Below are 26657 nucleotides of genomic sequence, written 5' to 3' on the forward strand. Positions count from 1 at the left end.
TATATATATATATATGTATATATATGTATATATATATACATATATATATATATATACACACACATATGTATATATATATATTTTTTTTTATTTTTATTTTTTTTAAGTAGGTGTGCTTTACCCCCTCCCATTAGTAAGTGCCTTTGCTATTTACCTACTTTTTACTTTTCTGTAACTTTCTGGATTTATTACTTTTTTATTATCAATAGTAAAGTTTTATTTTATGTTACATATCATTTGTCCCACTCTTCTTCCACTTATCCATGAAGTAGTCATTGCATATTTTTTAAGAACCCGTCATCATGGTGCTTGGATTCCTCCTGTCACCACCCCTCTGGCTGCCACACTCTTGGCCTTATCAGAAGCTGATCTCACTCATCATGTGCATGGCTTTTCCCATACAGCAACGTATCCTGATCACGTGCACACTCCGTTCCCTGCCCTCCCCACCTAAACTGCAGGTTTCTGCAAGCCAAGCCTTTCTCACAAAAGTCTGTTCACTTCTTCCTGTTTGTGCTCATTCCTTTCCTCCAGGTTATGTCAGCTCTTCTACTGATATTGTTTTTCTTTTTTTATTTTTTTCAGGCCGGTCCTCATAGTTTCCTTAGAACAGTACAACATGGTGGATAAATTAATGGACTTCGAAAATAAGCTGGATCTGGTTTAAATTCTAGCTCAACTCTAAGACTTTGGGTAAAGCATTTAAGCTTTCTGTCCCTCAGTCTGTTCATCAATAAAAACATAAATAATGCCTACTTACTAGAAATATGTAGTATCTGGCATATGAGTGTTTAGCAGACAAAAATAACAATACACACTTAATGAAATGGTAGCAACTCTACATGGTTCTGTATAAACAGTAGTAGCTATAACCATTCCAACAAATTAAAAAAAGCAGTTACCATCACAAGAGCAAATCTTAACATACTTTTCAATAACTTTCAAATGTACATGGATATTGATACAGGTGAAAAGTCAACCTTTTCAGGGAACCAGCAGTTAGCGTAATGGCTATGTCGCTGGACTCCCACGTAGTCGACCGCGGTTCGTGTCCCAGACCCGGTGGCTTAAAAAACTCACGCCGGGCGCGTGTGTGTGCATGCCCAAGATCCCGAGAGGAGAATGGAGGAGAAGGGATTGCGGCGTGACCATTCCCCCTGGGGGGTGATTTCTCGCTTTCTGTCTCTATGTCTCTCTCTGTCTGTCTGGCGAGCACACGCGCCCTACAGTGAAAAATCTCTAAAAAAAAAAAAAAAAGTCAACCTTTTCATAGCTCAGATATTTGAAAGTTTATCAATGGTATAACCCAGCATACTACCCATTAAATATTACAGTTATCCCAATGTTCAGATGTGTCAGGTTATAACGATGGTTTGTAATTAGTTCTGAAGTACTGGGCAGTTTTTTTCTTGTACCTAAACTTTCCCTCCTGTAGAGTAAGGATAATAACAACAGTCAACATTTATTAAGAGTTTACTATGTGCCAGGCATGATCCTAAGCATTTCATAAGTATTACTTCATTTAATCCCCCAACATTGGTGTGAGGTAGGCATGACTGTTTTCCGCCTGTACAGGTAAGAAAAATGAAGCACATGAAGTTAGGAGTCTAAATTGTGCCCATAGCAAGTATACGATTTCTGTCTTCACAGACTGTGAAGTCTATGGATAATTAAATCTGGTGCTATTCTAACAACGAGCTCTCTGGTATGAAAGCCTAAGAAAGCAGAGATAGGAGAATAAGGATGAGAAAAGAAAAAAAGAGAAAAAGTTAAGGATCTGCTTAAGCCTCTGAATCCAGTTTTCTCTGAGATTGGACTATTCTTAGATTTCTCAGATTATATCTAGTAAATTTCCTTTCCTTTTTTTTTTTTTTTTTTTTTTTTTTGGTAAAGGGGCTGGGCCCTTTCCAAGAGAAACAGACAGAGAGAGAGAGAGAGTGAGAAGGAAAGTGAAAAATCACCCCTCAGGGGAATGGCCATATCACAATCCCTTCTCCTCCATTTTCTTCCTGGGATTTTGGGTGCACACACACAGGCACCCAGTGTGAGTCTGAAGCCACCAGGTACAGTACTCAAACTGTGTCATATGAAAGTCCAGTGCCTTAACCACCATGCCACCTGTTGGTGTCTAGATTTCCTTTTTTATGGGCAATTTAAATTGGGTTTCTGTCTGTTACAACTGAAAGATTCCTTATTGAGATCTGTCCTAGAATTTACAGAACATGGGGTGGCCGTCTGCACAGCAATTAAGCACTATGCGTAGGGAGCCAGATCTCACATGGCAAACCACTATTCAAATCCCAGCCCCAGCAGCTGGAAAAACACACTGTGTAAGTGAGCATGCATGGCCAAAATCCTGAAGGAATGGAGAGATGGGGGAAAAGGACTGTGATATGACCAAGCATCCACTGGGGTTGGGGTGGTGGTGCTTCCTCTGCCTCTGGAGAGAGCACACTCCCCTGGCAATTATAAAACACAATTTTTACTGAAGTAGAAGTGCCAAGAGTCTTGAAAAGCTCTATTCTTTAATCTGTCCATGCAACCTTACATTTGGGAAAAAGATGCTTAAAATAAGTAGGAAAAGCAAATGTAGTTTCTTCAGATTTCAAGGTCATTCCCACTCATTAGGCAAGCCAAACACAGCTAAGGCAGCTGGGATCACCAGATCACGTGCTGTACTCCACCGTCCAGTCCTCCCTCAGTGGCTCTACAATGACAGCTGTATTCTTTCCATGCACACAAGCATCACTTATCAGGCTCAATACCAAAATCTGTCAAGTATAACCCAGGCAAACGTCTTTTGTGAAGAAGATACATGAAAATATAATTGACCACGTGAATATTTTGAGACATTTACACATGGAAGAGAAGTCTTTAATGCACAAATGATCAGTTTGTAATATATGGTCTTTTCTAGTGTGTTGTTTTATTAGCAAATAAGCACAATATAATGTAATGTTCAAGGTTGAAGATGATGAATATGAGTATATTCTTGATTTGATTATTGTACACAGTATGCATGCCTTAAAAAAATTATTTTTCTGGCTTTTGCCTTAGGGTGTGCGAGCCTGCCACAGGAGAGAGTCAGAGAGAGAGAAAGTGAAAAATCACTCCCCCAGGGCATAGCCACGTCATGACCCCTTCTCCTCCATTCTCCACTGGGGATTTTGGGCATGGATACACACATGTGATTTTTCACACCCCCAGGTCCAGGACTTGAACCATGGTCAGTCAGGTAGGAATCCAGCTGCCTTAGCCACCATGCCACCTGATGGCCCCTGAAATAACATTCTTTAGCCACAAGATATACACCCATATATGTACACCAGAAATAATAATTGAATTTTTTGAACAGAAAGAGAGAAAAAGAGAAATACAGTGAACATATTTCCAGTTAGTTAAGGAGTTAATTCTTAAACCTCAGTCTCTTATCACTTGTAATGAGCTCAAAGAGCAGTGATTTATGCATTAATTCATTATTTTTTAGGAAACTCAATAGGAAAAAGTTGGCATGCCTTTATCTCTTTTCCTCTTCCTTAAAAAAATACAGCCAACTAAAATACTGTGAATTCTATCTTCTGGGAACCCATGTTAGTCTCAGGGTAATCACGGAGACTACTCTGCTCCCATTAGCACTTGGCTTGAAGGCTTGTTACTATACTGACAATTTGGAATGAATGATATCAGAAAGTCTGGTTCTTGCAGCTCTCAGATTACTGAAGTGCCACATGAAACTACTGTCTTTAATTTAGCTAACTCTCAATTAGTCCTGATTACAAGTAGGTAATCCAAACTTCATTTTTTCCAAATTCAGCATCTGGCAAATATTCATTCAGTGCCCATTCTGAGAATACACAAATAAGGAAAATATAGAACTGTCCTCATAAGCTAGATCTCTGCCCCAGACTAGTGTGTTCTTTGCAACCACATGTAGACGGCAATTCTGATGAGCTGCTTTAACCTGAGGTCTGGCTCTGGTATACAAGCGTAATAGGAGACCCCATGTTAATATGTGGTAAGTATATGTGCTCACTGGCCAGAAAAACAATCCACCCGTGAGGAGAGAGAATTCACAGAAAGAATTTATAAAATTATAATTAATAATGTAAAAAAAATTAAATGCTATTGCATCTATAAGATAAGACTATTATGAAAAGCAGCAATTGGAAAAATAGCAACTTTCTGGAAATTAAAATGATCAAAATGAAAAATGTCATGAATGGACTAAAAATTAATAATTGAGCTAACGATCAGAAGTAATAATATAAAAGTAGAAGAAATATCCCATAACATAAGCAAAAAGACAAAGACGTAGAAGCTTGGAAGGAGAGAGTAACAGAAGATAGATCCAAAAGGTCTTACTTAGGTCTACTAAAATTCCAATGGAAAACTGAATGAGAGAAAGGAGTTTTTAAGAAACTGGAGAAAAAGTATAATAAACGAAATAACAGAAAATTTCTCTGAAATAGACATAACTGCTCATTTATAGAACACAATATGTATTCTAGAAAGAAAAATAATTATGACATTTATTAAGCATTTGCCAGAGACATTGTTCTAAGTGTTAACTTATACAATTCTCAAAAAAACTTCCTTTACCTCGATATATGCATGAGGAAACTGAGGCAAAGAGAAGTTAGGTGGCTTGTGTAAGGCAAAAGCAGTTATTACATGATAAAGCTGAGACCTGAAATAAGGTGATACAACCTGAGAGCCCATGCTCAAATTTTGATAAATCCAGAATTCCAAGAATAAAGAGACAATTCTAAGTTTTTAAGATGAGAAGAAAAGAAACGTAACTTAATATCGAACAGGAATCAGACTGCTTGGCTCAGCTACAGTGGTACATGCTGCTAAGATACTGCTGCTCCGAAGCAGAGGCCACAGGGGAGGCCCAGATTCAGTTTCCCACCCAACCCAAACAGGCCAGGTGTGGTGGTGCACACCAGTAGTCCTAGCTAGCTAAGAGGCTGGAGCAGAAGGATCCTGACATGACAGGACTCTGTCAAAAATCAGTTTCTATCTTTCTGTCCCTCTCCCTCCCCTTTATTCCACTCCTTCTTTGACTTTCCTTCTTACTCTCTTTCAAATAAATAAACTTTAAAAAAAAAAATAGGGGGGGCCAACAGGTAGCGTGATAGTTAAGGTGCAAGACTCTCACATGGCCAACTGCAGTTCGAGTCCTAGGCCTAGTGGCTTGAAAATCACACCAGACAGGAGTGTGTGCATGCCCAAAATCCTGAGAGGAAAATGCAGGAGAAGGGAATGCTATGTGGCCATCTCCCCAGGGGTGATTTCTCACTTTCTCTCTGTGACTCTCTGGCGAGTACACATGCCCTATGACAAAAACCTAAAAAAAAAAAAAAAAAATTAGATTCCCATATTTTTCATCAAATTGAGACACTAGAAATATTAAAATAGTGACCTCATTTTCATTCCTATAGAAAGATGATTTTGAAACTAGAAGTCTGTCTGTATCAAGCCAAACTACAAAATTAGGATGAAAAAAAATTTTTCACAAAGGCTCAAATTTTACTACACATGTTCTTCATATAAAAAGTTACAGCCCTGGAGTGAGTCCGTCCTACATGGCTGTTTTCGGGAGCCGTAGTCATTTACTTCTGCCTGCCTTCTCACCCATCTGAGTGCATGCCACCACCCCATGAAAGAGTCGATGGACATAGACATGAGCCCCCTGAAGGCCCAGAACTAGCTTTCTGGTTGTGAACTAAAGGCGACAAAGATTGTCACTTTAAAGTGGATAATAATGAAAATGAACACCAGTTATCTTTGAGAACGGTCCATTTAGGGGCTGGTGCAAAGGATAAATTGCACATTGTTGAAGCAGCGGCAGTCCAATTAAGTTAACACTGGCAACATCAAAAATGTCTGTACAGCCAATGGTTTCCCTCAGGAGCTTTGAAATACCACTATCCATGGTCTTAAGGTTGCAGTGTGGTTCAGGGCCTGTGCATATTAGTGGACAGCACTTAGTAGCTGTAGAGGAAGATGCAGAGTCAGAAGAAGAGAAAGAGGATGTGAAACTCTTACGTATATCTAGAAAGCAATCTGCCCCTGGAGGAGGTAGCAAGGTTCTCCACAGGAAAAAGTAAAACTTGCTGCTGATGAAGACTGATGATGATGATGATTTTGAAGATGAGGAAACAAAAGAAAAAGTTCTAGTGAAGAAATCTATATGAGATACTCCTGGCGAAATGCTCAAAAAATAAACCAGAATGGAAAAGACTCAAAACTATCAACACCAAGATCAAAAGGTCAAGAAACACTCAAAAAAACAGAAATAAAACTCCTAAAACACCAAAAGGACCTAATTCTGTAGAAGACTTTAAAACAAAAGTGCAAGTAAGTATAGAAAAAGGTGGTTCTCTTCCTAAAGTGGAAGCCAAACTTATCAGTTACATGAAGAATTGCTTCCAGGTGACTGACTAGGAAGCTAGTCAAGATCTCTGGCAGTAGAGGAAGTCTCTTTAAGGAAATAGTTTAAACAGTTTGTTAAAATTTTCCATCTTATTTCATTTCTGTAACAGTTAATATCTGGCTGTTCATTCTATAATGCAGAGTGAGAACTTTTCCTACCGTATTTGATAAATATTGTCCTGGATGCATTGTCAAGAATGTGTTGCCCAAAATGCCTATTTCATTTTTAAAGATGGAACTCCACCCTTTGCTTGGTTTTATGTATGGAATGTTATGATAGGACATAGTAGTAGTGGTGGTCAGACATGGAAATGGTGGGGAGACAAAAATATACATATGAAATAAACTCAGTATTTCAATTAAAAAAAAATTTACACAAAAATGTAGCCCAGGAAAACGAAAAAGAAAACAAGAAAGATAACACTGCAGATTTTAAAAGAAAAAGAAAAGAAAAAAGGGGGTTGGGGGATAAGCTGACTATGACTTAGGAAAAAAAAAGAAGACAACAAAAAAGAAATTAGTGGAGGGACCAGCAGTTAGTGTAATGGTTATGTCGCTGGACTCCCATGTAGTCGACCGCGGTTCGCGTTCCGGACCCGGTGGCTTAAAACTCACACTGGGCATGTGTGTGTGCCCAAGATCCCGAGAAGAGAATGGTGGAGAAGGGATTGCAGCGTGGCCATCCCCCCTGGGGGATGATTTCTTGCTTTCTGTCTCTGTCTCTCTCTGTCTGTCTGGCGAGTTCATGTGCCCTATAGCAAAAACCTCTTCAAAAAAAAGAAAAAAGAAAGAAAGAAAGAAAGAAAGAAAGAAAGAAAATAATTAATTAATTAATTAATTAATTAATTAGTGGAGAATCCCCTGGATCTTGATTCTTGGGATAGCTTCACTTCAGGGAGCAAAGATTTAGAGACAACAAAGCATTGCATTTCTTTGTTCACAGGCCCTACTATATCATGTAGTTTGTAATTAATATACTCACATAATCATACATATAATGCTGTAAAATCGGATGAAAGCTTTTCAAATAACATATACACCAAACATAGATGACAAAAACTAGACAAGAAAATGTAAAGTAAAAATCTCTGACAATTGAAGATAACATAAAGGGTCATTTTCTTAGTCTGGTGGTTAAGGGAGCTGGATCCCACGTGACTAACCATGGCTCATGTACCAGCTCTGGTGGCTTGAAAGGCACGCTGGGTGCATTTGTGCATGCTCCAAATCCTTACAGGATGGAGAAATGGAAGAGAAGGGACTGAAACATGACCACGTCTCACTGAGAGATGCTTTTTCCACCTCCCTCCCTCCCTCTCTCTCTCTGGTGAGCATACACACTCTATGGCAATTAAAAAGAAGTACAAAAATAACATAAACATGGGAGGAGGGATGAGAGGTACACTGATTTTTTTCATCAGTCATACTGTAGGGATAAAAGATTCCTATCTAAAGATGATAAATCAAGAAATAAGGGCCAGCCCCATGGTACAACAGTTATGGGAGCTGGATCCCACAAGGCCAGTCAAGTGTGTCTGGTTGCCCCCAAATCCCAAAAGGATGGAGAAACAGAGACGGGAACATGGACTAACCATGCCCCATTAAGGGGTGCTTTCTCCCTCACCCTTTCCCTATCTCTTGTCACTGTCTCTATCTGACAAGTACATGTGCCATCTGGTGATAAAAAGGAACAGACATGTAAGCCAATTAAAGTATAATAGGGCCAGCAGCTGGCATGGTAGTTAAACTCTTCAAAAAAAAGAAAAAAGAAAGAAAGAAAGAAAGAAAGAAAGAAAGAAAATAATTAATTAATTAATTAATTAATTAATTAGTGGAGAATCCCCTGGATCTTGATTCTTGGGATAGCTTCACTTCAGGGAGCAAAGATTTAGAGACAACAAAGCATTGCATTTCTTTGTTCACAGGCCCTACTATATCATGTAGTTTGTAATTAATATACTCACATAATCATACATATAATGCTGTAAAATCGGATGAAAGCTTTTCAAATAACATATACACCAAACATAGATGACAAAAACTAGACAAGAAAATGTAAAGTAAAAATCTCTGACAATTGAAGATAACATAAAGGGTCATTTTCTTAGTCTGGTGGTTAAGGGAGCTGGATCCCACGTGACTAACCATGGCTCATGTACCAGCTCTGGTGGCTTGAAAGGCACGCTGGGTGCATTTGTGCATGCTCCAAATCCTTACAGGATGGAGAAATGGAAGAGAAGGGACTGAAACATGACCACGTCTCACTGAGAGATGCTTTTTCCACCTCCCTCCCTCCCTCTCTCTCTCTGGTGAGCATACACACTCTATGGCAATTAAAAAGAAGTACAAAAATAACATAAACATGGGAGGAGGGATGAGAGGTACACTGATTTTTTTCATCAGTCATACTGTAGGGATAAAAGATTCCTATCTAAAGATGATAAATCAAGAAATAAGGGCCAGCCCCATGGTACAACAGTTATGGGAGCTGGATCCCACAAGGCCAGTCAAGTGTGTCTGGTTGCCCCCAAATCCCAAAAGGATGGAGAAACAGAGACGGGAACATGGACTAACCATGCCCCATTAAGGGGTGCTTTCTCCCTCACCCTTTCCCTATCTCTTGTCACTGTCTCTATCTGACAAGTACATGTGCCATCTGGTGATAAAAAGGAACAGACATGTAAGCCAATTAAAGTATAATAGGGCCAGCAGCTGGCATGGTAGTTAAAGCACTGGATTCCCACATGGCTGACCGTGGTTCGAGTCTTGGACCCAGCAGCTTAAAAATCACTATAAATAAATAAATGTTTAAAAAAAGTGTAATAGAAGTAGATATTTAACTTTCCTTTTTTTAAAAAGAATTATTTTATTTTATTTTATTTTATTTATTTATTTATTGGTTTTATTTTTACCAGAGAGTGACAGAGAGAGAGAGAAAGTTAGCCACCAGGTCCAGGATTCAAACTGTGATTGGCCATGTGGAAGTTCAGCACCCTTAACCACCACGCCACCTACCAGCCCCGAGGTATTTAACCTTCTAATGGAAAGCATTAGAATAACAACAACAATAAAAATGAACTGCCAGGTTAAGAACTTATATCTTTTGTTTAAAATCCCCCCCTTTTTAAAAAGAATTATTGAATTTTATTTATTCATTCATTTATATTAATTTGATCAGAGAGAGACATAGGGGTCGGGGGAGTGAGAAAGCAAGTCACCAGATCCAGGACTTGAACTGTGGTTGGCCATGTGGAAGTGTCCAGTGCCTTAACAACCACGCCACCTGCTGGCCCCACATTTAAAATCCTTCTAAGTGAACTAAATATTTTTTATTATGTGCAGTATTGAAATTTTTAATATGCAGCTTTAAAAAAAATCAGAGTATTTTAATTAAGGGGGGCACCTTCAAGAATAAGGGATTAATTAAATAAATTATAATGCTTCTGTTCAACAGAGTTACATGTGGCTGCTGGAATGAAAGAGCTAAATTTACAGGTATTGGCATGCAGAGCTAATCAAGCTGTACATTAAGAGGAAAAATGAATGGCGCAATATAGAATGTATGATCTCATTTATATTAAAGAATATTTACATTTACTTAAGCATAGAAAGAGACCTATTGGGTACAAATTGTTGAAGCTGGAAGGCAGGCAAAGGAAAAGAAAAGATGTTTTGGGTCCTCGGAAAAGTCATGATGCATTTTGGCATAGAAAAACAAAGTTAAATACGTCATGACTTTTCCAATGATCTAATACTTTCTACTTTGGTATTGCTTACATTTTTTAAAAAAGAATTATTTATTGCATTTACCGTTATTATTATTTTTTTAAAATTTGTTACAGGGCATGTGTGCTTATCAGAGAGAAAGGGGAAAAAGTAAGAAAGCAAGCCAACAGGTCTGGGACTTGAACCATGGTCAGTCATGTGAGAGTCCAGCACCTTAACCACCACACCACATTCTGGTCCCAGTATTACTTACCTTTTTATTTATAATGAAGAAATGAATGTTCTATAATTGAAAACAATAAGAACAGTGACCTCTAATAAAACACAACACACTTTGCTACTAATAATCACTGACTTGGTCCAGGTGTCACATATCCTGCCTACAGAGTACGGTAATGCCATCAACATAAAAAACATTATAAATGACCTCCTTCCCTAATTATTCAAATATAAGAACAAGGTTCAGTGTACAAATCCTGAGAATATATTACTGTGACAAAAATCTTGCTCTATCAAGAGTTTTGTCATGACATTCTATAAATCAATCCCCACTAGAAATTAAACCACCACATCAAGAATGGGCTCACAACTTTCAAGAGAAACATTTCAGTCCACACAAGAGCAATTACCTCCACAACGAGGTGGTGGTGGAGGGAACAGAGGCACAGTGACACTCTGCAAGGCAATCTCACATGGAAATGTTTCCAGTTCAAGTCCAGAGACCTCCCTGAGTATGTCAGACATGCACTTGCCCCTGATCTGGGTCTGGCTAAAGGTTGACAGTAAATCACAGCACTTCCTGGGATGCCGTGCATGTCTCTTCTCTCTCTCTTGCTCATGAAAAAAAAAAAATTAATGAACTTAAAAAAAAATCTACACAATGATGCTAATCATCATGATATCTAGGTCTTACTCTCTCCATAATGAACCATGATACAAAAAAATCCCTATTGCTTCAAAGTATGCATGTAACTACAGTATCAAGAACAGATTAAAATAAAAAGAAAAGCTCATTTAAACTGTGAACTCTCAATTATCACAGTTAAGGAAGTATTACTGCAGTACAGTCTTCAGTGATAGAAAATAGTTATCTCTAGTTCCCAATGGAATGCAATGCGTTTCCAGAAATTCAAGGGTGAAGAAAAGACTTCTAATGGGCAACTGTCTCCAGAAGCACAACTACTTGGACAGGGGCAGAGCTCCACAATTTAAATTTAGAGATAATTTAGCTATGAAAATTCATTAGCAAGATTATTTTGGTAAGGAATATGAAATAATCTAAATTAACCCCCAATGACTAAACTGAGTTTAACTAACATTATAGCAGTTAATATGAAAGTTAAAAGACAATGGCAAATTTAGTTTGCACAACTTTTTTGCTGTGGACATAAATAAGATGGTCCCTTTAAATGTATGTGGTTTCAATTAATTTGCTCTATGTTTGGATGATATGTATACTATACTACTTTTGCCATACTAAAGGAAAAAAAAAATTGTGTGACTTTTTTGTTTGTTTTTTTTTTTAAGGTTTTTGCCATAAGGTGAGTGTGCTCTCCAGAAAGAGACAGACAGTAAGCAAGAAAGTTAGAAATCAATCCCCAGGGAAGATGGCCACACCACAATCCCTTTTCCTCCATTCTCCTCGTGGGGTTTTGGGCACACTCATGTGCCCACTTGAACCATGTGGTTGGCCCTGTGGAAGTCCAGTGCCTTAACCACTATGCCACCTGCTGGCCCCAAGAGGTGGTCCTATGATAAAGAAAACATTAATTATATAAATTTGGATCAGATGAGAAATACAAGGTCTGAATAACAGTAAAGAATACTACTTTAGGCATCAGCAGATGGCATAATGGTCATGTCGCTGGACTCCCATGTAGTCGACTGTGGTTCGAGTTCTGGACCTGGCAACTTGAAACTCATGCTGGGTGTGTATGTGTGTGTGTCCAAAATCCCAAGAGGAGAATGGACTGCAACATGGCCATTCCCTCAGGGGATGATTTCTTGCTTTTTGTCTCTCGGGCGAGTGCAAGTGTCCTACAGCAAAAATCTCTCCAAAACAAATAAAATAAAAAATAAATAAATATACACACATACACACACACGCACACACACAGTACTTTATATTCCATTGGTTTAAAAAAAAAAGGTATAAATAATTACTGAGGAATACAATGAACTTCTGAATCATAGGCATTAAAATAAAGGGTCAGGGCCAGACCTGTATTACAGTGGTTAAGTGCTGTGCAAAGGAAGCCAGATCCAACATGGCTCACTGCAGTTGGAATTCCGGCCCCAGACGCAACACACCAGGACCACATGCATGTGCACCCAGGATCTCCCAATAGGGTGGAGATTTGGAAGAAAGATGACTGCAGCATGATCAAGCCCTCTTCGGTGGTGCCTTCACTTTCTGTCTCTCTATCTCTCTCTGCTTGTGCCCTCTGACATTAAAAAAGTTTGCAATTTAATTTTTAAAACACTGTTTCCATATCTTCTTCAACATCACCGTAAGTCTAGAACATGCAATAATTAAATAACTCTAGTCTAGAATAATTTCATGACAAAGGATGTTTGCTTTTATTTTAGTTTAGTTTAATTATTTATTTAGTTTTGCTATGAAGAGCATGTGCTTATTAAAGAGGAACCACGCCCCTGGGGGGGATGGCCACACTGCAATCCCCTCTACTCCCTTCTCTCAGGATTAGGGCATGAATGTACATATGCTAGGTGTTTCTCTCAACTCGCAAAGTCTGGAAATCACACCACTCAGTCGCTCCTGTGGGATTCAGCAGCCTTAACCTCTGGGCAACCCGCTAGCCCAAAACAGGGTGTTTACAATGGACTGTCCTCAACTTAAATTTCCTTCTTCCTCTGTGGATTTTATAATCTTGATGAATTTACCTTTGGGTATGATGCAACATTTTCTTTTCCAGTTTGGCTATGTCTCACTTCAAAATCCCTTTCAAATCAGCCATGAGAACCTGCCAATGCAGCCTTCAATGTAACTGCCTATAACCGTGTAAATAATAGTCCTAACTGTCATCAACTAACCAGACAAATTGGGACAAGTCACCTAACTTGACCAAACCTTCATTTCCTCATGTTATAGGACAAGATTAACCTTTTCCCTAAGGGTAACTTATTGCTTTTTTTTTTTTTTTCCTTCTAGCTTTAACAGCTTATTTTTATCACATTATATAGCTGTGGAAGGGTACAGACTTTTACAGAAACTAAAAAAGGAATTTAAAAAACCCCAACATTGTTTTATTTATACATGTAATTTTAAATCATTTCCTCTTATTCTTCAGGGATACAGTAACTTCAACAAATATAGTAATATCAAACTCTGAATCAGAGGAATTGGCAAGAGTTCAGATTATGAGCTAAATGGCCCAAAAGTGACAGAAAATTAGATAAATTTTGCATTCATCCTGTCACATGGTCTGGCTAATTTCCAAAATTTCTGGGTTGGGAGGTGAGAAGATTCTTTCTAAGGTACTACTTTGCAGACAAAGAAATAACAACTCACTAATTCTGTCCTACAGGTAGATGGTGGCAAGATGAAGACACTCTAAGGCCAAGGTGAGACCAAAATGACAGACCACAGTGATCAGACTCTTCTTTTAAATCCATGTTCTCCACTCAAGTACGTCCTCCTTACTCTATCTAAAAACATAATCTTCACCATTTAGAATAATGAAGGTTCAAACTGAAAGACATTATGCACTTACAAACCATACGCTTACACATACCAAAAAAGATTAACTTATCCTTTTATAAGTTTAATTTGCCACCATAAAAGAAAAAGAAATAATAAAAAAATAAGTTAAATGGCAAAATTAATGGATGGAATAAATATCAAATAACTCATTTCTAGGTCAATATGGTCTTCACTAAATGAATGTATTCTATTACTATTTGTATTAACAGGGCCAAAACTGTGAGAAAAAAAAGACCTTTAACTGTTTTCTATAAAGAAAGCATTATGTATAGTTTCTCTGAACAAGAAACTACTTATTTTAATAAAATATGTATATTTCAGCATTTTACCATTTGAGTCATTCCAACATTTTGGAGTTTTAGAGCATGATAATTTTTTTTTAGGTTCTTCCTGTAGAGTGAGTACACTCACCAGAGAGAGACAGAGAGTCAGTAAGAGGGAAAGTGAGAAATCACCCATCAGGAGGATGGTCATGCTGAGGATGGTCCCCTCTCTTCCATTATCCTCCTGGGGTTTTGGGCACACAAGCATGTGTGCACACACATGCCCAGCATGATTTTTAAGCTAACAACTCAAGGGCTTGAAACACGGTCGGCCATGTGGGACTCTGGTGTCTTAATCACCATGCCACCTGCGGGCCCTGTGATATAAATTTTTAACAAAATTCAAAACAGTGAGGCATTCATTCTGAGTCATTGAAGATGCTGGTCATCACTCTTCCATTGCCTTCTATCACCCTTCCATTGCCTTCCCAGCTGTGGGAAGAGGGGAGAGCATCTTGCCTCAGGCAGTCAGCTGTTTCAGTTAGTTCAGCTATGGAGTACATCCTGTCTGACTGTGAAACAGAGTCAGGTCTTCAAAACTCTCTTTTATGGGGTTCCTTATAGCTCCTTTAACTAAAATGAGGCTATTCAAATTCTTTTTTTTTTTTTTTTTTGGAGAGGTTTTTGCTATAGGGCACGTGCACTCGCCAGACAGAGAGAAAGACAAAGAGACAGAAAGCAAGAAATCACCCCCCAGGGGGGATGGCCACGCCACAATCCCTTCTCCTCCATTCTCCTCCCGGGATCTTGGGCACACACGCACACATGCTCGGCGTGAGTTTAAGCCACTGGGTCCAGGACACAAACTGCGGTCGACTACGTGGGAGTCCAGCGACATAGCCATTACGCTAACTGCTGGTCCCAGGCTATTCAAATTCTTCAGCTTCTATAAAAATTGGTACCAGAAATGGGAGAATCAGCCTTTTGAACACTATCCCATACTACTTTCCACAGCATGAACCAGACTGATACAAACCAGACTGAAGGCCTCTGCATCCCCTACGTACACCAAACATTGTCTCCTACGGCAACTCTTCCTCTTTCCTACCAACTAACACTGGGGTCTGTACCAAGATGCGCTTGTGAAGGTTATTCAGTGAATCTGTACATACTTCACCCAGGACTGCTTTGGTCCCATTATTTATTTACATCGGTGTTCTGAGTTAAACATCTAACTCAAGACTCACTGAAATAAGAAACATCTGGACTGAGGATGACTGAACACTGCCTTCATCATTTAGATGCTGGGCAGAAGTTGGCTATACAAACTGGGAACCCAAACAATGACCTATGCAATCGAGATAACTGTGGAGATACATATTCTTTTTTTTTTTTAGAGAGAGATTTTTTTTAAGAATTATTTATTTACTTATTTAATTAATTAGTTCCATTTTTTTTTTTTTTTTTAATTTGACCAGAGAGAGACTGAGAGAGAGAGAGAGAGAAAGGAAAAGTGAGAAAGTAAGCTGCCAGATCTAGGCCTCGAACCACGGTCGACCACATGGGAATACAGAGCCTCTATCATGCCACCTGCTGGTCCTAGAGAGAGATCTTTGCTATAGGGCACATGTGCTCACTGGAGAGACAGAGAGAGACAGAAAACGAAAAATCGCCCCCGGGGGGATGACCACACTGCAATCCCTTCTCCTCCATTCTCTCCTCAGGATCTTGGGTAAGCACACACACTCACCTGACATGAGTTTTAAGCGGGCTGGTGTAGGACTCCAACAGGGGTCGACTATGTGGGGGTCCAGCAACATAATCATTACTCCATCTGCTGGTCCCAGAGATACATACTCTTTTTTTTTTTTTTGGAGAGGTTTTTGCTATAGGACGCGTGTGCTCGCCAGAAAGACAGAGAGAGACAGAAAGATGGAAAGTGAGAAATCACCCCCCAGGGGGAATGGCCACGCCGCAATCCCTTCTCCTCCATTCTCCTCTTGGGATCTTGGGCACACGGGCACACGCACACATGTGCCCGGCGTGAGTTTAAGCCACTGGGTCCGGGACTCGAACCATAGTCGATTATGCTAACTGCTGGTCCCAAGATACACATTCTTAAACAAAAGTAACTGTTCTAAGATTCCATGTTTACTTTTCTTTTGAAAAAGATAAAGTGTTTATTTTAAAATAATTTTACATTTGCAGAAATTCTGAAAAGATCTTATGAAGAGTTCTTTATATACTCTCCACCCAATTTCACCTAATACTAACATATTGTCTAGCTGCAATTTATTTTTCAAAACTAAGAAACTAAAACAGGTATGTCAGTATTAATTAAACTACGGACTATCTGTATTTCACCGTTTCTTCCATTTCACCAGTTCTTCCTCTCTGATGAAATACAATAATGTGCTTCTGCTCCAGGATCTAAACCATGATAGCACACTGCATTAGTCATCAAAATCTCAGTATCTCTGCCCTGGGATAGTTGCTCAGTCCTTGTTACCAGTAACATTTGACATTTCTGCATAGTACTGTGATGTATTCAGTAGACTGTCTCTCAGTTGGGCTTTTCTGATGTTTTCTCATAACTAGACTTTGGGTTATGGGTTCTGGGGAAGAATGCTGTATACGGTGACATGCTCTTCTCACTATATCCCATCTGGACAGACTTACAGACTTAGCACCAGAGACGTTAACCGAGATTGCTAGGTTAAGGGAATGTCTGCCAGTTTTCTCCACTGTAAAATCACCATTCTTCCCTTCCCATACTTTATATTTTGGAACTGAATCACTAAGTCCAGCTCATGTTCAACGAAACAACAATTAAGCTCCACCTCCTGGAGGACAGTGTATCTACACAAATTTGGAATTTCATAAGGAAGATGTGTCCCTTGCAAATCATGCATTTACAGAAGAATGAACTCATGTATATTTATTTTACACTCTGAGTTATAACCAAAAATGACTGTTACTTATTCCATTACTCTAATTGATTTGGCTCTGACCACTAGATTTTGTCATGTTTTTCCCTGTCAGTATATTTGTTCTCCAGAGAGAGATGGGGAAGGGGAGAAAGCAGCTCACCATGGGGAGCCGTCACGCCACAATCCTTTGTACTCCATTTTCCCCTCTGGCAATTTTAGGCACACGTGCATGCACATGCCTAGTGTGTTTCTCAAGCACCCAGGCCCAAGACTCAAACCACCTGGTCGGCCATAACTTCCAGGCCACAAAGCTACCCAACCACTAGGTTTTCTTTCAGATGGGCTCCTACATCCTTTTGACATACCCCATTTCTCTCTTTTTTTCTGACACTGTAAGATATTCAAGGTCTATCTTGTCTTTCCCTGGTCCAAATCCTACAATCAGCCATCTATCCGAGGAACTCTGTTCCTGCATCTGAAGAAAGAGATGTAGAAACCAAGATCTGGCACTAGATGTGCTTGTGGCTTCTGAGGTGTAAATGCTACTAGGCATCTAGTCTGTGGATTTATTTTTCAATAAGGCATAAATAATACACTATATACCTAATTCATTTTAGTCAAACTGAAATTTTGTCACAATAAAAAGTTAAAAGCAAAGTAAATAAATAATGGTAAAGATTACATTCTATTGAATAAAATAGGAATCCATGAGTCCACACTGGAGTAAAAAAGTTCATGGAAGAATAAATAAGAGAAAGCTTTCCCTATAGTATAATTGCCTATTAAGAAATTCATAGGTAAGGGCCAGCAGGTGATGTAGCAGTTAAGGTGCTGGACTCCCACATGGCTGACCACAGTTTGAGTCCAGGACCCAGTGGCTTGAAACTCACACTAGGGGTGTGTGTGTGTGTGTATGTGTGTGTGTGCCCAACAGTTCAAGAGGAGAATGGAGGAAAAGGGATTGCAGCATGGCCATCCCCCCTGAAGGGTGATTTCTCACTTTCCCTCTCTCTGTCTCTGTCTCTCTCTGACAAACAAACATACCCTATGGCAAAAACTTTAAAGAAAAAAAAAAAAAGAAAAAGAAATTCATAAGTAATTATAGACTTTAAAATTCATGCCAGGTGCATGTGTGTGCATGCCCCAAATCATAAGAGAATGGAGGAGAAGGAACTGCAGCATGGCCAAGCCCCTGGAGAGTATTTCTCGGGCTTTCTGTCTGTCTCTCTGGCAAGTACACGTACCCTATAGCAAAACTCCCTCTTAAAAAAAAAGAAAGGTAATTATAGAATTAGAGAATTACCACTATATGGCAAGAGACATCAGTAAATGCTAAACAAACGGGTGAAAGTTGAATGAAAAACAGGACAGTCTGGAAGTAATACCCTCCCCCCCATATTTACTAATTACTATGAGAAAAGATTAACCTTACATTGGGAAAAACCTTCATGAACATGAGATTACTTGAGTGATCTAAAAACATCACCAGTGACAGGATAAATGAACATCATGTACCACCTGAGGGTGGAAGAGAACAGCAACATTTTTGTAATAAATTACCATCAAAGTTGTGTAACCTGAATGAAATCACGAGGAAACGTCAGGCAAACTCAAACTGAAGGACAATCTCCAAAATAACTAGCCAGTAGTCTTCAAAAACAAATGCATAAAGGTCAAAACAGGACTGGGGAGTAGTTCCAAACTGAAAGAGACTGAAAGGACATGACAGCTAAATGCTACATCTGGATATTTTTGCTACAAAGGATATCGTTAGGACAGTTGATAAAACTTGAATGGGGGGACCAGCAGTTAGCGTAATGGCTATGTCGCTGGACTCCCACATGGTCGACCGCAGTTCGCGTCCCAGACCTGGTGGCTTAAAACTCACGCCGGGTGCGTGTGCGTGCATGCCCAGGATCCCGAGAGGAGAATGGAGGAGAAGGGATTGCAGCGTGACCATCCCCCCTGGGGGGTGATTTCTTGCTTTCTGTCTCTCTGTCTCTCTATCTGTCTGGCGAGCACATGCGCCCTATGGCAAAAAAAAAAAAAAAAATCTTGAATGGGGTCTTATGGCGAAGGGTATGTAGTTCTTTGTACTATTTTTTTTATATAGATTTGGAATTGTTTCAAAATAAAATGGTTTTAAATATTGCTTTGATTTACTGCTATAATGCGAATGTGTCCCCTGAAATTCATATGTTGAAATTTAATGGCCAAGGGGGCCAGCAGGTGGCATGGGGGTTAAGGGCTCTGGACTCCCACATGGCCGACTGCAGTTCGAGTCCTGGACCTGGTGGCTTGGTTTCTCACTTTCCCTCTCTCTCTCCCCCTCTCTGGTCAAATTGGAATCGATAAATCAATGCAAATAAAATAATTCTTTTAAAAAAAGAATTTAATGGCCAATATGAAAATATAAAGAGGTAAGCTCTTAAGGAGGTGATTAAGTCTTGAGGGTAGAGCCCTTGAATGTTATTAGGGTACTTTTTAAAAGAGCTTGAGAGAGACTAGCAGGTGGCATGGTGGTTAAGGCCCTAGACTCCTGTATGGCCAACTGCAATTCAAGTTCCAGATCAGGCAGCTTGTTTTCTCACTTTTGTTCTCTCTCTGGTAAGCACATGTGCCCTATACTATAGCAAATTAAAAATAATAATAAAAAATAAAATTAAATAAATTCTAAAAAAAAAAATAGTTCTCTTAAAGACTTGAAGAATAGGCTCACTCTCTTCTGTTATTTAAGAACACCTAGATAGCAACATCTATGAGAAATGGGCCTTCACCAGACACTAAACCTGCCAGCACATTGGACTTTCTAGTCTCCAGAACTGTGAGAAAATAAATTTCTATTCTTTATAAATTACACTGTCTGACATATTTTGTTATAGCAGCACAAATAAAGTAAGATATTGACTTTATAAAACCTTACATTTTTGTAAGATTAAAGTTTTTTTGATAGTAAATTTATATCATGGATAATTTACCAGATAATATGTGAAAGAGACTAAATGCTATTGACTCATTGGACAAGAGTAAACATTAGTATTAAGTGGAAAATAATGCCTGAATGTGGATGATTTTTACATGTGGTTAGTTCATTAGTGAATATTTCTGCATTACGATGTTACATTTCCTTATACAACATGCACCTGTGAAGCTATTTATCTTTATTATTAACTCACGTATTGTTTCTTTTAATACTCACCATGAACATATAAGTGCTATTACTATTATCCTTTTTTACAGATGATGAAAATGACACTTAATAATGTAAATACTAAGGTCCTGGAACTATGAGTGACAGAAGTCAGAAGATAGAAGTGGCTTTTGAGCACTTAGCCAAATTCTAGAACCTATACTTTAATAATAGCCACGTGTATGTTTATTGATAATAAACAAAAATAACTAGAACCATATGGATGTTTACTGATAGCAATAGAATCGAAAGAGAAACAAGAGGAGCCACTTTAATTCCTACCTGTGTCTGCATCATTGCCCGTTCCACACGCCGAGTGCTTCCTCTCTCAAGTTTTGTCCTGAGGATCAAGGCTGATGTCTGAATGGCCCAGAACTTTGGTTGTGAAAGCAGACACTGGTAGAAGAGAAAAGATGAGATAAGCTGAGTGATTGACCTCTGAATAAAATAAGATCAATTATTTCAAAAACATTAAAATACAGCCCTAATACAGATAGAAAAATGTTCCATGAACAAAGGTAAAATGTTCTTTTCTTCAATTTGTATTACAAAAAATCATTCTAAAATATATGAGAATGTTTTCTAGCCTTGGTTAGGGAATCTCTGAATTTGGTGAAAGTTCTTTCCTGAAACAGCACTTGAAGAAAGACTAGCCTATAATAAAATGTTAAATAGACACATACTAAAATCTAATCCCAGACAAGGCTGACTGCTGTTAATGCAGACAATGTAGTAAAAATGAATACAAATGTAGTGGGAAATAAAGTGAAGGTTTTTGAGCAAGTGAAATTATAGATCTGGTTAAAAAAAAAAGACTGTTTGGTATATTTAACACAATTTCAGTTATCTTCAATAAAGACCTGGAATCCAATACTGTCTCTGGGTGATCATTCATAATCATTTTCAGTAAAGATTATTACAAAGAAAGGGAAAAGATCTGTTTGGAAGCTGATTCCCTCCTTGATCATTTGCTCATTTCTAAAAATCAGGTGGGGAAAACATCCTAGGGAGAGTTCCAGCTAATCAAATCCAGTCCTGAACCCGGGACTTAAAACTCACGCCAGGTGTGTGTGCGTGTGTGCCCAAAATTCTGGGAAGAGAATAGAGGAGAAAGGATGGCGGTATGGCCATTACCACTGAGGGGTGATTTTTGCTTTCTGTCTCTCCAGTGAGCACATATGCCCTACTGTAAAAACAAACTCTCAAAAAAAAAAAGAAAGAAAAAGAAAAAGAAAAAATACTCCCCAGATAATTCTCAAAAGTGGCTAACTTTGAGAACCACTAAGCCAGGCCTGTCAGTGGCATGGTGGTTAAGGTGGCTAGATCCCACGAAGTCAGCTGCACAGTTTGAATCCTAAATTTGGCAACTTGAAAAACACATCAGGTGGGGACAAGCAGTTGGAATAAATGGCTGTGTCACTGAACTCCCATGTAGTCGACCACAGTTGGAATCCCGGACACAGTGACTTGAACTCACATCAGGCACATGTGTGTGTGTGCCTAGCATCCCGAGAGGAGAATGGAGGAGAAGGGATTGCTGTGTGGCCATCCCCCCTGGGAGGTGATTTCTCGCTTTCTGTCTCTCTTTCTCTTTCTGGCAAGTGCACACACCCTATAGCAAAAATCTCTCCAAAGAAAGAGAAAAGACTAGAAAAACACACCAGGAGCATGTGCATGTGCATGCGTGCCCCAAATCCCAAGAGAATGGGAATGGAGAAGAAGAGGCTGTGGAATGGCCATCCCTCTAAAGGATGATTTCTCTCTCTCTCTCTCTCTGGCCACTCCACAATCCCTTCTCCTCCATTTTCCTCTCAGGATTTTGGGTGCACATGCACTCAAGCCACTGGGTCTGGGACTCAAACGCCGTCAGCATGTGAGAATCCAGCACCTTAACCACCATGCCACCTGCTGGTCCTGTACATAGTTTCATAATATATTCATTTTCCATGAACTTTTGAAGACTTCCCCTTCACACACACACATAAATAGCAACCCCCTATTTCATCAAGCTAACAATTACCCACTATATACAACATTTCCTTCATGAAAAGAAGAAAAGTAACAAAGAAAATTTTGTATCATCATCAAAGGGGATCTGGAGTGTTGTTTCTATTGAAAACAAATTTCCTTTTTATTCTTATCACTGTGATTTTAAATAATCCTCTTCCAAAGGTCACCAGGATCCCTTTCTATGACAGATAACCAGTCTCCGTCTTTAAACATTTAATAGCTTTCAGATAGCTGCTTTTTCCACATATAAATCACAACCAGTTCAGAGGTCTCTTGTGGGTGTATAATTGTTTGGCAATGCTAAAGCCAGATTGGAGGATGCCCACCCAGGTCAGGCTGACCATACAAAGCAAAGGACAAAGAAATACTATAAAAAGCAGAACTATTCTTCTTTTTAATGATTTACTTAAAAGGGCATTCTTTCTTCTTTTAGATTTAATTTCATGTATTATTATTATTTAATTTGCTATAAGGAATGTGCACTCATGAGAGAAAGAGAGTGAGAAAGCAAGCCACCAGATCTGAGACGTTAACCTCAGTCTTACAGGCATGATTTCTGTTTGTTTGTTTGTTTTTGACAGAGAGACACAGGGAAAGGAAAGGTGAGAAATCGCCATCTGGGTATGCCACAATCCTTTCTTTCTCCCCTATTCTGGGTACACATGCACAAGCACCTGGAGTGGTTTTCAAGCCACCAGAGGAAAGACTCTAATGGCACAGTGGACCATGTGGGACCCAGTGCCTTAACCACACTGCCACCTGCTGGCCCAGAGACCTTTACATTCTTGTTTCTGTTAAATATTATTTCCCTGAGTCCAGCCCACCCACCCCCTATATCCACTCCTTTCCTATACTGCCTCTGTTATCTACACTTGCCCTCTGTGCTATTGTATACATGTTTTTTTTTTCTTTTTTTGGAGAGATTTTTCGCTATAGGGCGCGTGCACTTGCTGGAAAGACAGAGAGACAGAGAAACAGAAAGCAAGAAATCACCCCCCGGGGGGATGGCCATGCCACAATCCCTTCTCCTCTATTCTCCTCTTGGGATCTTGGGCATGCACGCACACTCACCCAGTATGAGTTTAAGCCACCGGGTCCAGGACTCGAACCACGGTCGACTACATGGGAGTCCAGCGACACAGCCATTACGCTAACTGTTGGTCCCTGTACACATGTTTTTACATGATATTTCACTATGTTGCAATTTTCCTGCCTCAGCTCTATAGTAATGGGGACTACAAGCACATACCACCATGGCTGAGTGGTAGTGTTATCTAATGCTTGCTATTGCAGGTGGGTCTATCCGAATACATTTTGGGTTGCTATTTTAATTTCCTATTAGATTTTTAGATGACTTTGTATTTTTTAAAAGATCATTCTAAAACAACAGTATCTTTAATTTTTCACCGTCTACTGAGAATTAATAGTATAATCCTTATTAAATGTAGCGAGTGCGCCAGATGGCGGTAGAGTAATAAAAGTGATGCTCTGGGATGCAGACCCACAAGAGTTGCTGGTTCACCTCCAGAAATCTTCAAGAGTATGCCAAGGATATGCGGGCTTCTGACCCAGGGCTGGTTGAAGTGGGGGAGGTTCATGGGAGTATTGTCTGTCTTTCTCTCTCATGAAATTCATGAAATAAACAAACAAACTGAAATGAATTGCAGAAACAATACAATGATACGGGTTCAATAACTCACCTTTGCATGCTTTTTATATAGTGTAGAAAATACCAAAAGATAATTTTATTTAGTTAGAAACCTGAATTTTAACAGCACTGTGAGGAAAAGGAGACTCTCTTACATTATCTAGGTATTTACCATTTGTTCTTTATCTCTGAGCATCAGAGGTTCCATATGGAATTATTTCACCTTGGTCTGAAGAATTTTTTATAGTATAGGTCTGGTGACAAATTCTCTTAGTTTTTATTTTATCTGAAAATAATTTTATTTGGCCATAATTTCTTTTTAAAGAAATTTAAATTTCTTTTTTAAATTTTATTTATTCTTTTTTTTTTTTTTAATTTGACCAGAACGAGACCAAGAGAGAGAGAGACAGTCAGACAGAGAGAGAAAAATGAGAAAGCAAGCCACCAAATCCAGGACTCAAACCATGGTCAGCCAGGTGGGAGTATCTAGCACCTTAACTACCACGCCACCTGCTGGTCTCTTGGCCATAATTCTTTAAAGGGGTTTTTACTAAATACAAAATTCTGAATTAACACACTTTTCTTTCAGCACTTCAAAAATGGTGTTTTACTATCTTCTGATCATCACAGTTTCTGATGAGAAGTTGAAAGACTTTCCAATCACTGCTCTCCTGATTTTTCTCTACTATCAAGACATTCTCTTTTATGCTCTATTTTCACCAGGTTGACTATCACATGTACAGGTATGGTTTTGCTTTATCTTGCTTAGGTCTTACGGTGCTTTTTCCTCTATACTGTGAGATACTACTTTATTATTATTATTATGTTATAACTTTTAATTGGTATGTAATAGTTGTGTTCAGAGGGGTTCAGTGTGATTTTCAATACATGAATACAAACATATCCAGTATCTCACATATCTGTCATTACTTTGTCTTACAAACATTCAAAATCCTTTCTTATAGCTGTTATAAAACATATATTAAATTGATATTAACTACAGTTAGTCTAGTGAATATAGCACTCTAGAACTCATTCCTCTTTTTTAAAATTTTTTAAAAAGTTATGGGGCTGGCAGGTGGAGTAGTGGTTAAGGTGCTGGACTCCACATGGCAGACCACGGTTCAAGTCCCAGACCTAGTGGTTTGCTTCCTCACTTCCCCTTTCTCTCTCTGTCCCTCTCTGGTCAAACTTTTTAAAAAAAATAATAAAGTAAAAATAAATCGTTCTTTAAAAATGTTTAAATTATTATTATTTTTTAAATGTGCTATAGGGCACATGCACTCACCAGAGAGAGGGAGAGAGAAAAAAAAAGAAAGAGAGAAGGAAAGTGAGAAAGCAAGTCACCAGATCAGGGATTTGAACCATGGTCAGTCATATAGGAGTCAAGCACCTCAACCACCATGCCACCTACTGGCCCCAAACTCATTCTTCTTACCTAACTGCAATTTTCTATCTATTACTCAAGGTCTCCCTATATTGCCTCCCCTATCCATTCCACTTTCTGGTATCCATATTCTAGTCTCCACTTCTATGCCATTGTGAGGCACTTCTAAAGTAATTAACTCTAGTTACACAAACTATCAGAAGTCCCATTACTAAATTCACAAAGTTATAATGCTTAACTTAATAAGTTAAAATTAGAGATGAATATTGCCTAAGACAGATAATCACTTTAATCTGTAAAAATGGTTAACAAACTATTTTATGTTCATAAATAAGTATTTACTAAATCACTTTAAAATCAATAGCAGGGGAGACTAGCAGATGGCATAATAGTTATATTGGTAGACTACCACATGGCCAACTGTGGTTCAAGTCCTGGACTCAGCAGCTCGAAACTCCTGCCAGGTGCACATGTGTGCATGCCCAAAATCCGGAGAGGAGAATAGAGGAGAAGAGACTGCAGAGTGGCCATCCCCCTTGGGGGGCAGGGTGATTTCTCATTTTCTGTCTTTCTGTCTCTCCAGCGAACACACGCACCCTATAGCAAAAAATCTCTCTTAAAAAAAAAAAAAAATCAATGGCAGGGCCCTGCAGGTGGCATGGTGGTTCAGGCACTGAACTCCCAGATGGCTGGCAGCAGTTCAAATCCTAGACCTAATGGCTTGCTTTCTCTCTCTCTCTCTCTAGTGGCCACATGTGCCCTATAGCAAATTAAAATAATAATAATAAGTAAAATTAAATAAATCTGTCTTTAAAAAAATCAATAGCAAAGACAGAAAAAACATACAATATAATGAGTATCTTTCCTCAAAGGTCTTTTTCCTCACCTCATTTACAGAGACGTTGGGGCTTCAGGCAGACAGTCAGAAGGCAAGCTGCCAGTGTCAATTCACACTTAAACATAACTTTTGCCAATGAAAACTGAAACACCTGTATGAATGAACTAAATTGTTCCCATTTTCAACAATGAAAGGAAATTTAAAAGCATTACTGAACGGTACCGGCTTGGCTCATCTAAAAGGAAATAACATAGATAACACAGCTAATTTTAAATTATCAGGCTGGTACAACATAAATGGCTTTCTAAAACAATATGAGTTATTTTTACTGTGACTCAGTCAGTTTTCCTGAAACATGTAGATATAATATCCCAGGAACAGCAACGCATAATGACAACCTTAAACAATACAACTATTTCTCTTAAACTAGCTTCTGGCTTTGCTGAATTAAAATATGTTCCCAATATATCTTACGTATACTTTAATATGTTGCATCAACATAA

General features: G+C 38.9%; 1 protein-coding gene across 4 annotated transcripts in view; it reads right to left on the minus strand.

Annotated features, from left to right (window-relative positions):
* Window positions 1-26657, minus strand: part of TTC27 (tetratricopeptide repeat domain 27) — a 182242-nt gene that overhangs the window by 103546 nt on the left and 52039 nt on the right. For all 4 annotated transcript variants that reach the window (XR_003547960.1, XM_014584280.2, XM_014584281.2 and 1 more), the window contains exon 10: window positions 20554-20667. Coding sequence is in view for 3 of the 4 variants with exons in the window: in XM_014584280.2 (XP_014439766.1) it covers window positions 20554-20667 (114 nt within the window). In the remaining variant the exon portion in view is untranslated. The remainder of the gene's footprint in view (window positions 1-20553; window positions 20668-26657) is intronic.

The sequence above is a fragment of the Tupaia chinensis genome, unplaced genomic scaffold, assembly GCF_000334495.1.
Source record: "Tupaia chinensis unplaced genomic scaffold, TupChi_1.0 Scaffold146177_1, whole genome shotgun sequence".
NCBI classification, from domain to species: Eukaryota; Metazoa; Chordata; class Mammalia; order Scandentia; family Tupaiidae; genus Tupaia; species Tupaia belangeri.